Source organism: Hyperolius riggenbachi, chromosome 9 (genome assembly GCF_040937935.1).
Source record: "Hyperolius riggenbachi isolate aHypRig1 chromosome 9, aHypRig1.pri, whole genome shotgun sequence".
NCBI classification, from domain to species: Eukaryota; Metazoa; Chordata; class Amphibia; order Anura; family Hyperoliidae; genus Hyperolius; species Hyperolius riggenbachi.
The window spans coordinates 57,469,129-57,482,932 of NC_090654.1; the positions used below are offsets into that span (position 1 = coordinate 57,469,129).

Here is a 13,804-nt window from a genome sequence, read left to right on the forward strand (position 1 = left end):
TTTGCATTACATTTTAGTGACAGGGAGTGATTGATAGGTGATTAGGGGGGTGATTGGGTGCAAACAGTGGTCTGGGGGGGGTGGGCAGGGGGGGGGGTGTCTGAGGGGTGCTGTGGGCGATCAGGGGGCAGGGGGGGGGAAATCAGTGTGCTTGGGTGCAGACTAGGGTGGCTGCAGCCTGCCCTGGTGGTCCCTCGGACCCTGGGACCACCATGGCAGGAGGCAGCCTGTATAATACACTTTGTATACATTACAAAGTGTATTATACACTTTGTATGCGGCGATCCGGGTGCTAGTAACCCGCCGGCGCCTCCGAACGACCGGCGGGTTACAGCGCGAGGTGGGCGGAGCCAGTCCCCGGCGGCCGATCGCAGCACGAATGCCGCGATCGCGCCGCCCATGCCCGTACAAGGACCGCCGCCTCTGTGCATGCGGCGGTCCTTGCGGGATCCACTTTCCGGCCCCCCCTGTGCAGTGGGAGGTCGGCAAGTGGTTAAAAGCGCTTATCTCCCATAAGACACAAAGCACAGAGCATGTCTCACACCAGTAATTAGCAGTGGAGTGGATTATGCTACCAAGGAAAAAGCTACATAAAGGGCTTAAAGGGGAACTGAAGAGAGAGGTATATGGAGGCTGCCATGTTTATTTCCTTTTAAGGAATACCAGTTGCCTGGCAGCCCTGCTGATCCTCTGCCTCTAATACTATTAGCCATAGCCCCTGAACAAGCATGCAGCAGATCAGGTGTTTCAGACTTTAAAGTCAGATCTGACAAGACTAGCTGCATGCTTGTTTCTGGTGTTATTCAGATACTACTGCAGAGAAATAGACCAGTTGGGCTGCCAGGCAACTGGTATTGATTAAAAGGGAAAAAATATGGCAGCCTCCGTATACCTCTTACTTCAGTTCCCCTTTAAGTCAATTACAGTGTGTGTGTATGTGTGTATGTGTGTGTGTGCGTGCGTGCGTGCGTGCACCATCAAGCCAGTAAACTATAACTCTGCACCACACACCGCCTGACAGCGTTCTGTTGCTATGCGGGAGGGGAAGGGGCAAAACTAAAGAATAATGGTACATGCCTTATCATAGGCCTGCATTAACCTGCATCCAGGGGCATAACAATAGGCCCTGCAAGGGATGCAGCCACAGGGGGGCCAGAAGCTGCAGGGGGCCCCATGGTGGGAGAAGTTTATTTTCCCCGTCCTGAGAGACTGACAACTAAGGGCACAGAGAGAAAAAAAAATTCTGCTCTCTGCACAAATTGTTCTAATGACTGCATCTGCTCAGCCACTGATAAGGAATCATACAAAGTTTTGCAAGTCCATATTCAGTGTTTAGCAGGGGGCCCTGCAAGTGTACAGCGCCCAGAAGTCTGCAGGGCCAGTTCTGCTCCATCAGAGATGGACAGAGTGAGTGTAATAAGCTGAGGCTGGGAGAACACTCATCTGTTGGTTTTCGGTATGCATTTTCTGCACACTAGGGTCTTGATTCACTAAACCGTGATAACTGATATCTCACGGTCGCGCTAGTGTTATGCGCACGTTATAACACTTGTAATGGTTTTCATGCGCGATTGCGCACAAAAACCATTACCCGCATTAACACGCGTGCAAAACACTAGCGCGACCGTGAGATATCAGTTATCACGGTTTAGTGAATCAAGCCCCATGTGCGTCTGTGTGAAAACATGCATGCTAATGTAATTGATAGAGAAAATGCCCCCAGTGCTTCACTGCTGTCTGTATTTATCTGCATGGGGAGAACACATTCAAGTGTGCACTAGCCAACTGATTACAGTAACATTGGCTCTCAGTTTACCTGTGCAGAAAGCAAGGAGGGGGCCCCATCGAGAGTTTCACAGGAGGTCCCAGTGGTTTCTAGTTACGCCCCTGCCTGCAGCGAACATTTTCATTAGAGTGATGCCTTTGTGATACAAATTTTTTGCAATCGCTGCCCTGCTGCATTTTTTCTGTGCTTGAGCTCCTATAGATACCAATCACAATGCAATTTTCTCATGATTTGGCAATTAAAATGATGTTCTCATGTTTTGTTTTTTTTCTCCATTAGGAAATTAACGCACCACAATTGCACCATACACCTGATGGAATTGCGGTAGTGGAAAACAGAACAAAACGCAATTGTGTTTCTTAACCAGCTGAGCGGTCTGCCGCTCAGGCCCTGCTGGGCCGATTTTAATGAAATAAAAAGCAGCACACGCAGCCGGCACTTTGCCAGCCGCGCGTGCTGCCTGATCGCCGCTGCAGCGCGGCGATCCGCCGCATGCAGCGACGAAAGAAGGTCCCCCCAGCCGCCCGAGTCCAGCGTAGCCGGAACAAACAGTTTCGGCCAGCGCTAAGGGCTGGATCGGAGGCGGCTGACGTCAGGCTTATTGCGGCCTTCCGTGTTACTTCTGGCCGCCGGAGGCGATCGGAAGAACGCCTCCGGAGCGCCCTCTAGTGGGCTTTCATGCAGCCAACTTTCAGTTGGCTGCATGAAATAGTTTTTTTTTTTATTTAAAAAAAACCCTCCCGCAGCCACCCTGGCGATTTAATCAGAACGCCAGGGTGGTTAATGGATATGGACCCTAAGGGTTTGTTCACACTGATTTTTGAAAGCTCATATGCGATCTTTTCCTATGAGACTGTTCACATGTGACTGTTTTGATTTCTTAAAAAATGGTACAGGCAGTGTGTTTGCGATTTCAGAGAGTTTTGGTTCAATGGAAGATATAAGAAAATCGCAAAGCGCCTGAAAAAGCACTTTGTATAGTTACTTCCTGAGCACTTTAACGAATACATTGTATTTATTCATTTATTCAGAGCGACCCGGAAGTAGTAAAGCCCCCAGGGATGTTCGACGGGCGAACAGTTCGCCACATCACACCAGCCGCCCCCTAACAAGCAGAAAACCCCCTACCACACACACACACTTTTATTGGCCCCAGTAATCAATGTATCAAAGATGCTTATTAACAATGCAATTTTACTGAGCAATCAACCTTCCAATTGATTGGATTGGACAGTGTTATGGGTGCAAATCAACTACAAATGACCAATTTGTCAATCGTTTTATCAATCTGTTTTGTGGATCGATTTAATTTGAAATTATCAGAATGGTTATAGTTTTTATTCCATTTATGGGCCAAATCAATGCTCGCGGCTCTGATAGGTTGGAGCTGGAGTCGAAGAGCAGCTGACGGTGATGATGAGTGACAGCTCAGATCACAGACAATAAGCTGCCCACGTTTGCAACCCCTTCATACCCAGACACTTGCCCGACTACTGCGGGTCACATGTTTGGCAGCTTGACTGCATGAGTGTGCCAGGCCAACCTTTGTTTCCTTGTGCCCTAGGCCATGGCCTTTATGGCCTTGCCTGAAATCCGGCCATGCACTCGGCGCCACTAGCCCGCAATCGCGTTCGGCTCGCGATCACGATTTTAACCTAAATCTTGCGCGCTTTGCACTTGTGATTCCCGTTCAATAGAACAGGAATCACAGAGCAATCACCCTCAAAACCTGCGATTGATGGCAGCGCTTTGCTGATCGCCGGCGATCAGCAAATCGCTTAAAAATCGTCCCAATGTAAACCAGCCCTCACAATGCTGGTAGCAGAGGATTGCTGCACACAGTGGCGTAGCAATGGGGATAGCCGCCATAGCGTTGCTACGGGGCCCCACGGCAGCCCTACGTCACAGGGGGCCCGCAGCTACCTGTCCTGAGAGGTCTTTTTTTTTAATTTATTCATTTATTTATTTATTTTTCGCCGGCCGGGCCCCCCCTCCCTCACCCTCACCCCGGCGGCGCAGCCCCCCCGCCTCACCTTGGGTCCCCCCTCAGCGGCGAAAGAGCGGCATACACAGGAAGCTCCGGTGGGGTAAACAGCCACTAGAGGTTCAGCTGCCTCCGGGCTACTGTGTCCCCACTGTATTGCTGCTCGCACCGCTTCTATTGCGAGCAGCAATACAGTGGGGACACAGTAGCCCGGAGGCAGCTGAACCTCTAGCGGCTGTTTACCCCGCCGGCCGGAGCTTCCTGTGTATGCCGCTCTCTCGCCGCTAAGGGGGGACCCGAGGTGGCCGGCGGGGGGCGGCCGGCGGGCGGGCGAAAATAAAAATAAAACAAAAAAAAAAAAGTCCTCTCAGGACAGGTAGCTGCGGGCCCCCTGTGACGTAGGGCTGCCGTGGGGCCATCTCTAGCCGCTGATGGAAGGAGGGGGGACCCCAGGTGAGGCAGGGGGGATAAGGGTCGGGCCCCTACCCCACTAACTACTCAGCTACCTCCCCTCCCACCCGGCTACCTAACTGCCCACCCTGCCACCTAACTGAGGCTACCTAACTTCCCACCCTGCCACCTAACTGAGGCTACCTAACTGCCCACCCTCCCACCCGGCTACCTAACTGCCCACCCTCCCACCCGGCTACCTAACTGCCCACCCGCCTACCTAACTGCCCACCCAGCTACCTAGCTGCCCACCCAGCTACCTAGCTGCCCACCCAGCTACCTAGCTGCCCACCCAGCTACCTAACTGCCCACCCAGCTACCTAACTGCCTACCCTGCCACCCAGCTACCTATCTGCCTACCCTGCTACCTATCTGCCTACCCTGCCACCCAGCTACCTAACTGCCCACCCAGCTACCTATCTGCCTACCCTGCCACCCAGCTACCTAACTGCCCACCCTGCCACCTAACTGAGGCTACCTAACTGCCCACCCTGCCACCTAACTGAGGCTACCTAACTGCCCACCCGGCTACCTAACTGCCCACCCAGCTACCTAGCTGCCCACCTGGCTACCTATCTGCCACCCAGCTACCTAACTGCCTGCCCGGCTACCTAACTGCCCACCCAGCTACCTAACTGCCTACCCCGCCACCCAGCTACCTATCTGCCTACCCTGCTACCTATCTGCCTACCCTGCCACCCAGCTACCTAACTGCCCACCCAGCTACCTATCTGCCTACCCTGCCACCCAGCTACCTAACTGCCCACCCAGCTACCTATCTGCCTACCCTGCCACCCAGCTACCTAACTGCCCACCCGGCTACCTAACTGCCCACCCTGCCATCCGGCTACCTAACTTCCCACCCGGCTACCTAACTTCCCACCCTTCTACCTAACTTCCCACCCGGCTACCTAACTGCCCACCCGTCTACCTATTTGCCTACCCTCCCACCCAGCTACCTAACTGCCTACCCGGTGCAGTGCCTGCACCGCAAATAGTGTGCCAGCCTGCCCAACCACCCTCCCTCCAGGTAATTAATGTTAGCCCACTATAGACCTAACTACATATACTGCATTTTGTGGGGAAATCTGGCGACAATCTGATTGCATTTTGTGGGGAAATTTGGCGACAATCTGATTGCATTTTGTGGGGAAATTTGGCGACAATCTGATTGCAATTTGTGGGGAAATCTGCCAACAATCTGGATGCATTTTGTGGGGAAATCTGCCGACAATCTGGTTGCATATTGTGGGGAAATCTGGCGACAATCTGGTAGCATATTGTGTGGAAATCTGCCGACAATCTGGTTGCATTTTGTTGGGAAATCTGCCAACAATCTGGTTGCATATTGTAGGGAAATCTGCCGACAATCTGGTTGCATATTGTAGGGAAATCTGCTGACAATCTGGTTGCATTTTGTGGGGAAATCAGATTTCCCCACAAAATGTTTGGGTGGGAGGTCCGAGGTCCGTGGGGTTGGAAGGTCGTGGGGGGGGGGAGGGCCCATAATTTTTTTTTTGCTATGGGGCCCAGTCATTTCTAGCTACGCCCCTGGCTGCACATATCAATAGATTACACCTTTTTCACAATTTTAATTTTACAGTGCATAGATGAATGCAATCATAGATCAGTGCCAAGTGCAGTATAATAACAAAAATAATAATAATAATAATAATAATAATATGCCCTTTTCTGAAGGTATCAGGTCCATTATTTGCTGTAATGATAATTTAACCACTTCCGGATTCCGGGTGGTTTGGCTGATCTGTGCTGCGGGGGCTCTTCAGCCCGCAGCACAGATCAGAAATCAGGCAGGGCGATCAGACCTCCCCCCTTTTTTCCCCACTAGGGGGATGTCCTGCTGGGGGGGTCTGATCGCCGCCGCGCTGCTATGCCTAGCGGGGGGGGGGCTCCTCAAAGCCCCCCTCCGCAGCACTAGTCCTCCCTCTGCCTCCTTCCCTCCCTCTTCCGTCCCCTGTGTGCTGCGCAGGACGGAAAGCCGTCCTGCGCCGGATAGGATAGGCTTTAGCCTATCAGATGCCGGCGATCCCCGGCCAATCAGAGGCCGGGGATCGCCGATCTCCTCTATGGCGCTGCTGCATATTACGTATATATGTAAACACTGGGGAAGATCTTCCCCACGTGTTTACATTTACCCTGCGAGCCGCGATCGGAGACATCCTCCGTGAACTGACATGGAACGGCCGCTCATACGAGCGGCCGTTTCCATGGAAACCACTTCAGGATTCAGGGGCGTAGTTAAGCGTACGCAGAATCCTGAAGTGGTTAATGACATGCTTGTAATTCAAGGTCATGGAAGTATTTGGTTAATCTTATATAGAAGGATACAGCTTGAAACTGGACTAATCAAAATTATTTGCTTCTGCTATTGCTCTAAATCATTGCAGCCTCTGAGCCCCTCACTCCAGTTCTGTATGCAATTATATTAGTAGGGCAGGATTTACCATAAGGCACTATAGGGCTGCCATCAGAAATGTTGGGGCCCCTCACACATCATCAGGCCTGGGCCCCCCTCCCTGGGCCCACCCACTGGTTTCTGTACCCGCCCACTAGCTACCCCACCCCGTGTCCGTGCATGAAGTCCGCTGCAGAGAAAAATGTGCATGAAGAAAGAGGCATGCACAGCATTATGCGGCAAAAAGTGGGAGTGACCATGGTATGTTGTGGGTGGAGCCAAATACTAGCAAAATACAGGTAGGCCCCGGTTAACAAGCCAAGTATAGGTGGTGCCCCAGTATAAGTAGCTAGATATAGGTGGTTCCAGCCCCAGTATAGGTAGCCAGGTATAGGTGGTTCCAGCCCCAGTATTGGTAGCCAGGTATAGGTGGTTCCAGCCCCAGTATAGGTAGCCAGGTATAGGTGGTGCCCCAGTATAGGTAGCCAGGTATAGGTGGTTCCAGCCCCAGTATAGGTAGCCAGGTATAGGTGGTGCCCCAGTATAGGTAGCCAGGTATAGGTGGTGGCCTAGTATAGGTAGCCTGTAGCCGGATATAGGTGGTGCCCCAGTATAGAAAGGCTGTTGTAGCGGGCTCACTCATCTGCTCCCCATGTTTAAGTGCTGATGTCACTCTTCTCTCATTGCTGGAACATGGTGTGCTGGTTAGTGAGCCACAGGCCCGCAGCCAGCACATGCGGCCCTTCCATCGCTTTTGGGGGGGGCCCAGGGCCCCCAGAAACCCTGGACCCCTCACTGCAGTGTCAGTCCCCCCCCCCCCCCCGATGGCTGTCCTGGCGAGCCTATAGGCGCCTGATGATGGAAAGGCAGCGTATTCTCCTTTCCGAGAGCCTCCCTCAATTCTTCCCTATGCAGAGTCCTGATGAGAATGTACACTCCCTGCTCTCTGCATTCCACTGACCAGACTTCAGTCAGGGGCACCTCTAGCTACTTAATACTGAGGGAACTTTTGGCTACCTAATACTAAGGGGCACCTGTAGCTACATATGATGGGCAAGGGAAGTAAGGGAGAAGTGACAGCTGAGACAGCCAACATACAGTACTTGCGGGGCAGTTCGGTGGGGGTTTATAGATTCATGGAGGACGAAGCGCCTATAGACTCCTGTAAGGTAAATCCAGGCCTGATTATTAGGCAGTCTTCTGGACATGCACAACCTCATTAACCATGGTACGTGCGCAGTCGAGTGACATTTACATAATTGAATGCATCTTCCGCAGCACTGTACAAAGTATCTTGTCTTGTCTCTTACCTGTCCCTCAGAGAGGCTCACAATCTAATTCCTGCCATAGTCATGTATCATGTATGTATCGTAGCCTAGGGCCAATTCAGGGGAAGCCAATTAACTTATCTGTATGTTTTGGGGATGTAGGAGGAAACCAGAGTACCCTGAGGAAACCCACACAGACACAGGGAGAACATCCATGCGGATAGTGCCCTGGCTGGGATTCCAACTGGGCACCCAGCGCTGCAAAGTGACGAGCACTAACCTCTACTCCACGGTGCTGCCCACATCTAGTGATATTGCGACCCAATCGACCATCTGATTCAAAAATTTTACTGAGTCAGATGAAAATCGGTGCTGCAACAAGCATTTTTGGGCCGAAATCAGTCAAATGTATCAATCGAGCAAGCTGGAAAATCAGTCCAACGTGGTCAGACTTAGGCTGACGAATGCGATGGACTCCTGGCCACTGTCCCCCCAAATGTGAATGAGACACCCCTCCCCCCCCCCATCTTGTTAATCTCACCTGACCAGCTGCGGCGCCTCCTGGTCTTGTCTGCTGTCTTCCCTGAGCGCCCCCACAGGCACGCACACATGCCACGTGGTATATGCACCTCCAAGTAGTTGTGCTCAGCATCAAGGTGGCGTTCAGGGGAGATGTTCTTGTACTGCACATGCGCAGGACATTCCTGGCGACAGAAGCGCAATCAAGGACATGTGCGGCCAGAGTCGCTCAGACAGAGTGGCTATCAACTCACCCCAGACCAGAGGACTTACTGGGACAAATTGCGGAGGATGCAGGAGGTGGAGGAGGACAGTGAGGGAGCCGGCGGGTCAGGAGCCCGTCGCTAGCCGCATTCTATTCAGCAACAATCAATGCAGAATAGCGGCAGTACTCTCACTGGACTGCTGACACTTGTCCTGCCAGGTCCAGTGCTTAGACATCTTCCTCTGTGTGTACTCTTTTCTTCCTGTCATGTGACAAGCCAAAGTTCAAACCCTAGAGGGCCTACATACTTGAACAAGCATGCAGATTCTGACTGAAGTCTGACTAGTATAGCTGCATGCTTGTTTCAGGTGTGATTCAGATACAACTGCAGCCAAAGAGATCAGCAGGACAGCCAGGCAACTGGTATTGATCAAAAGGATATAAATATGGCAGCCTCCATAAGTCTCTCACTTCAGGTTCTATTTAAGGGTTGCAAGGGGAGGACCTCCTCCTATTGTTTCTTATTTTGGTGTAATTTACCATATGAACATGTACCAATTTTAGTGATATCTCAATCCGCACATTAACCATGTATGTATTTGTACTTGTATTACTGGACGCCATGACTGTACTGTGTCTTGAACTTCTCATGTATATACAGTATGTTCCCCAGTATTTGTTTTGTACTATATACAGAGCTACGGAATATGTTGGCACTATATAAATAAATGATAATAAAAGCTGTACACACCAGAATTATACCACAGTGGTGCCAGTTTATGGCTGTTTACATACCACAGTAATTGTTGATGAACACTATGGGCTGGTTCACAGAGACATGCTAATGCAAAGCACGACCGTACTATACATTTAGCACGCAATGTGACGCGTGCGAAGGCTTGCATGCGTAAAGATTTACGTGTGCACGCTAATGTAGGTTGTCGCGCGGTAATGCGCGCACTTTGCCTCGTTAGTGCACAAACGTAAATCTTTACGCACGCAAACCTTCGCGCGCATCACCTTGCGTGCTAAATGCATAGCATGGTTGTGCTAAGCAATAGCACGGCTTTGTGAATCAAGCCCTATGTAATGAAGGAAAACACTATGCATGGAACTTCTTTATTTTCAAGGATTTTTATTGAAACGGATTAAATACAGACATTACGTTACACACATTGCTTGTAGAAAGCGTAGTGGAGCACTCCCCTCAGTTCAAACAGCGATGTGCCTCGGCTATTCTGGCAACACTCCAGAATCTTTACAGCTGAATGGAAGCGAAGCCGGCACCATCAGATATGTATTTGCTCTTTTAATCGAATAAAAACATGCAGACAGCAGATATGCGACGTTTCGAGGACACAACCTCTTTTTCAAGCTGAGCTGTGCATGACAAAACATAAGTGACCAAACAATCCTATATATACACACACAACACGGACATATGGCAGCCTATCAGCATTAAGCTACATCATTAACCAATGAAATCAGGTCCTACCTAGTGGACCTGATAGAAAACCACAAAGCTGCCTCTCTGATAGGATCTTTTGAAGTGGAGACATCCCACCCTCTCATCCACGTCAGTCCCAGGTGGGGGCAAACGGCTACTCATTGCTGGGCAGAATCATGCGGACATTTTTGTTAAACCGACCGATGTCAATTCACTCCTACATTACGGGAGTTTCCACTCCGAAATGACTAGGAGAGCTATACCTATTGGACAGCTACGTAGGGTACAGACGATAGTTGATGACGGGGCGACTAGGCAGCGGAGGATGACACAGATGACACAAATTCCTCCAACGAGGCTACCCAACTGGAGTGCTAGAATCAGCACATGACAGATTACAAGGGGGACTGGAGGGAAGACAGAGAAGCACCAGGACTAATACAGCAGATCGTGTTCCCTTTGTCACGAGATACAGTACACAGAGTGAGGAGATTAGCAAGATCATCAGGAAGCACTGGTACCTATTGGCAGATAGCTTTCCAGAGATATCCCATTTTCAACGCTACCCATTGGTGTCTTATAAAAGAGCGCCTAATCTGAGAGACCGGTTGGTACATGCAGATATGGGTGGCAGTGACATGGGTATAGTAGATACTAAACATAAGGGCACTTTTCCATGCCTCAACTGTGTACACTGTGCCTCTGTGACTAAGGGTGAATACATCAGTCATCCACACACTGGAAAAAAATTCAGAATCTATGGCCACTACACATGTGATACAGCCTACGTAGTATATGCTTTAAAATGCCCATGTGGGCTGTTATATGTGGGACAGACCACACAGAAATTTAAAAAAAAAAGATTATCCTCACATAAACATGCTATCAGGGAGAAATTAGTAGACCAGGCTGTCCCATATCACTTTGTGGCAGCTAATCACCATGTTAGCCAACTCAGGTTTCAAATTATAGAGCAGGTGCGCCCCTTAAGAAGGGGTGGGGACAGGGAGAGGAGGCTGCTGTGGAGGGAGGCCCACTGGATTAAGAGACTGGACACCATGGAGCCGAGAGGCCTAAATAGAGAGCTTGATCTTACGCCGTTTGTTTGATTACTCGTCGCTCCATGTAGTGCAGCCTCACTGAGATATGTTTTTTGTCTGTTCTTTTGATTTACCTAATATTGTTCCTCTTTTCCAGTGGGTCCCCAAGTGGCTGCCTCCCCTTCAATTCCCCAACCCCTATTACCTTTCTTATTCCCTCCTCCTCCCATTCCCCCCCGCCCCTTTCCCCCCCCGTACCCCCCAAACCCCCACTTCTCTTACCGGTCCCCTTGTCCTTCTGTCTCCGTTCCTCCCCCATATAGTTCCATATACTAACATCTAATTGGCTGCTGCCATCTAGGAACGACTATTAGCAGCATTTAGAGACATAGCACTGTGTTCATATGACACACTGCATATGTTGCTTGGCAACAGACACACGCTCTCTTTCCCGAGTGGGGGCGGGCACTTAGGCTCTCTATTTACATCTGCGTGGCGTATAAGCGGATTTTCTTCCGCATACGTCACGCGTTGCTGGGCAGAAGGGGAGTGGACGGCTGGTTGCCGCCCTCTCCCCTACGTAGTGCGGAGTGTCCCCTCTCAGGTCCGCCGATGGGTGTGGCCGGATGGAGACGGATGTCCGCATGATTCTGCCCAGCAATGAGTAGCCGTTTGCCCCCACCTGGGACTGACGTGGATGAGAGGGTGGGATGTCTCCACTTCAAAAGATCCTATCAGAGAGGCAGCTTTGTGGTTTTCTATCAGGTCCACTAGGTAGGACCTGATTTCATTGGTTAATGATGTAGCTTAATGCTGATAGGCTGCCATATGTCCGTGTTGTGTATATATAGGATTGTTTGGTCACTTATGTTTTGTCATGCACAGCTCAGCTTGAAAAAGAGGTTGTGTCCTCGAAACGTCGCATATCTGCTGTCTGCATGTTTTTATTCGATTAAAAGAGCAAATACATATCTGATGGTGCCGGCTTCGCTTCCATTCAGTTACACACATTGCTGAAATGTATTGTTTAGTGCAAATAAATTGTAGCACTGTCCAATGTGACCTTTAAATTATCATATATAGGGATGTGCAGAAAAATTAAAATAAAGATGATCCTCTTCAAATCCTGAGTTATTTCCAAGGAAGTCTAGTTTATTACACTAATATACGATGGAGCCACCTTTTTGCATTCTTCTCTTTTCTGGCCACTAGAGGGAGACAGAGACCTCAATTAGTTTACACTTTATAATCCCTCACAAGCCATCCGACTGTATATCATCAGAGATGTTAGCGAACAGTTCCTGAACCGTTTGCAGGCGAACACCTCACCCTGTGCTACATCCGGGTCGCTATGACGCTAGTAGTATGGCTGCACTGGGCCGGCAGTGCACATCCTTGATCGCGTGCCTGTTGCCGGGCACTCTGCCACTCTGTGCATGTGCGCGACGTCATGAGTGATGTCACGCTCATGCGCAGAGAGTGCCCAGCAACAGCCGCGCGATCAAAGACGCGCACCGCCGGCCCAGCGCAGCCGTCATAGCAACCCGGAAGTAGTATCGGCCCATAGAGATTCGCTGCCGAAAGGTTCGCCAACATCTCTAATCATCATCACATACTGTACTGTGTAGTATAAATGATTTAAAGGGAATCTGAAGTGAAATGAAACTTATGAGATAATGCATTGTATGTGTAGTACAGCTCAGAAATAGAGCATCAGTAGCAAACAAGTCATAGGGCTGGTGCACACCGGAGCCGTTCTGGAGCGTTTTTTAAACCGCTTGCAGAGGGGGAAACTACTTGGCCAATGAAAGCGAATGGGCTGGTGCACACCAGAGCGGGTCGTTTTTCCCTTCAATGCAAATTCGGGGGCTGCAGCATTTTTTAGATTTCTGAGGCGTTTCTGCCTGAATGTTAAAATATAGGGAAGTGGAAAACCGCTTTGAAAACGCTAGATCAGAGCGGTTTTCCAGGCGTTTTTGTTACAGAAGCCGTCCAGTTGCAGCTTTACTGTAACAAAATATGAAATCTGCTATACAAAAAAAAAGCTCCAAAAAACGCTACGCATGTTTAGAAAACCTCTTTCCACATGCCTAGAATCGCTCTGAAATCTGCTTCAAAAACCTCTAGCATTTTGCAGATCTGCTAGCGGTTTTTGGTGTGCACTGGACCTCATATTGTTTCAAGTATGGGAAGAGTTAAGGAACTCTTACATGCAAAAGAGCTTCTCTGAGGTCTCCGACCCAACTTGGGTTGGAGACAGTCCTATTTGCTGAAGCATTTATACATCAAAGAAAGTGAGAGACAGCTTCAGATAAGGTTTTACTGCAGGGGAGTTTAAAGGGTCATTAGCTGTGCTCTGCTTCATAGTTTAAAATACAGAGTGTGGTTTGTAATTGCAAATATGAGAGAATGATGCAATGTTATAACAACAAAAAAATGCTATATAAGTAGAAATAAAAATTTGAGACTCTTTTCTTTGCAAAATGGGCGTGGTCATGACCGGATGAGGGCGGGGCTAACTGTAATTTAAAGTGAACCCAGGGTGAGAGTGATATGGTGGCTGCCATATTTATTTCCTTTTAAACAATACTAGTTGCCTGGCAGCCCTGCTGATCTATTTGGCTGTAGTAGTGAACTGAATTACACCAGAAACAAGCCATGCAGCTAATCTTGTCAGTTCTGACAATAT

General features: G+C 49.7%; 1 protein-coding gene and 1 long non-coding RNA gene across 2 annotated transcripts in view; both read right to left on the reverse strand.

Moving 5' to 3' along the window:
• Positions 1 to 11,779, reverse strand: part of LOC137532393 (thiosulfate:glutathione sulfurtransferase-like) — a 53,532-nt gene extending 41,753 nt beyond the window's left edge. The window contains exon 1 of the mRNA XM_068252830.1: positions 11,398 to 11,779. Within this exon, the coding sequence (XP_068108931.1) occupies positions 11,398 to 11,434 (37 nt within the window). The 5' untranslated portion in view covers positions 11,435 to 11,779. The remainder of the gene's footprint in view (positions 1 to 11,397) is intronic.
• Positions 11,780 to 12,091: 312 nt separating this feature from the next.
• The window catches only part of LOC137532395 (uncharacterized), a 42,437-nt gene continuing 40,724 nt past the window's right edge, over positions 12,092 to 13,804 (reverse strand). Inside the window, exon 4 of the long non-coding RNA XR_011023917.1 lies at positions 12,092 to 12,323. This is a non-coding gene — a long non-coding RNA (uncharacterized lncRNA). The remainder of the gene's footprint in view (positions 12,324 to 13,804) is intronic.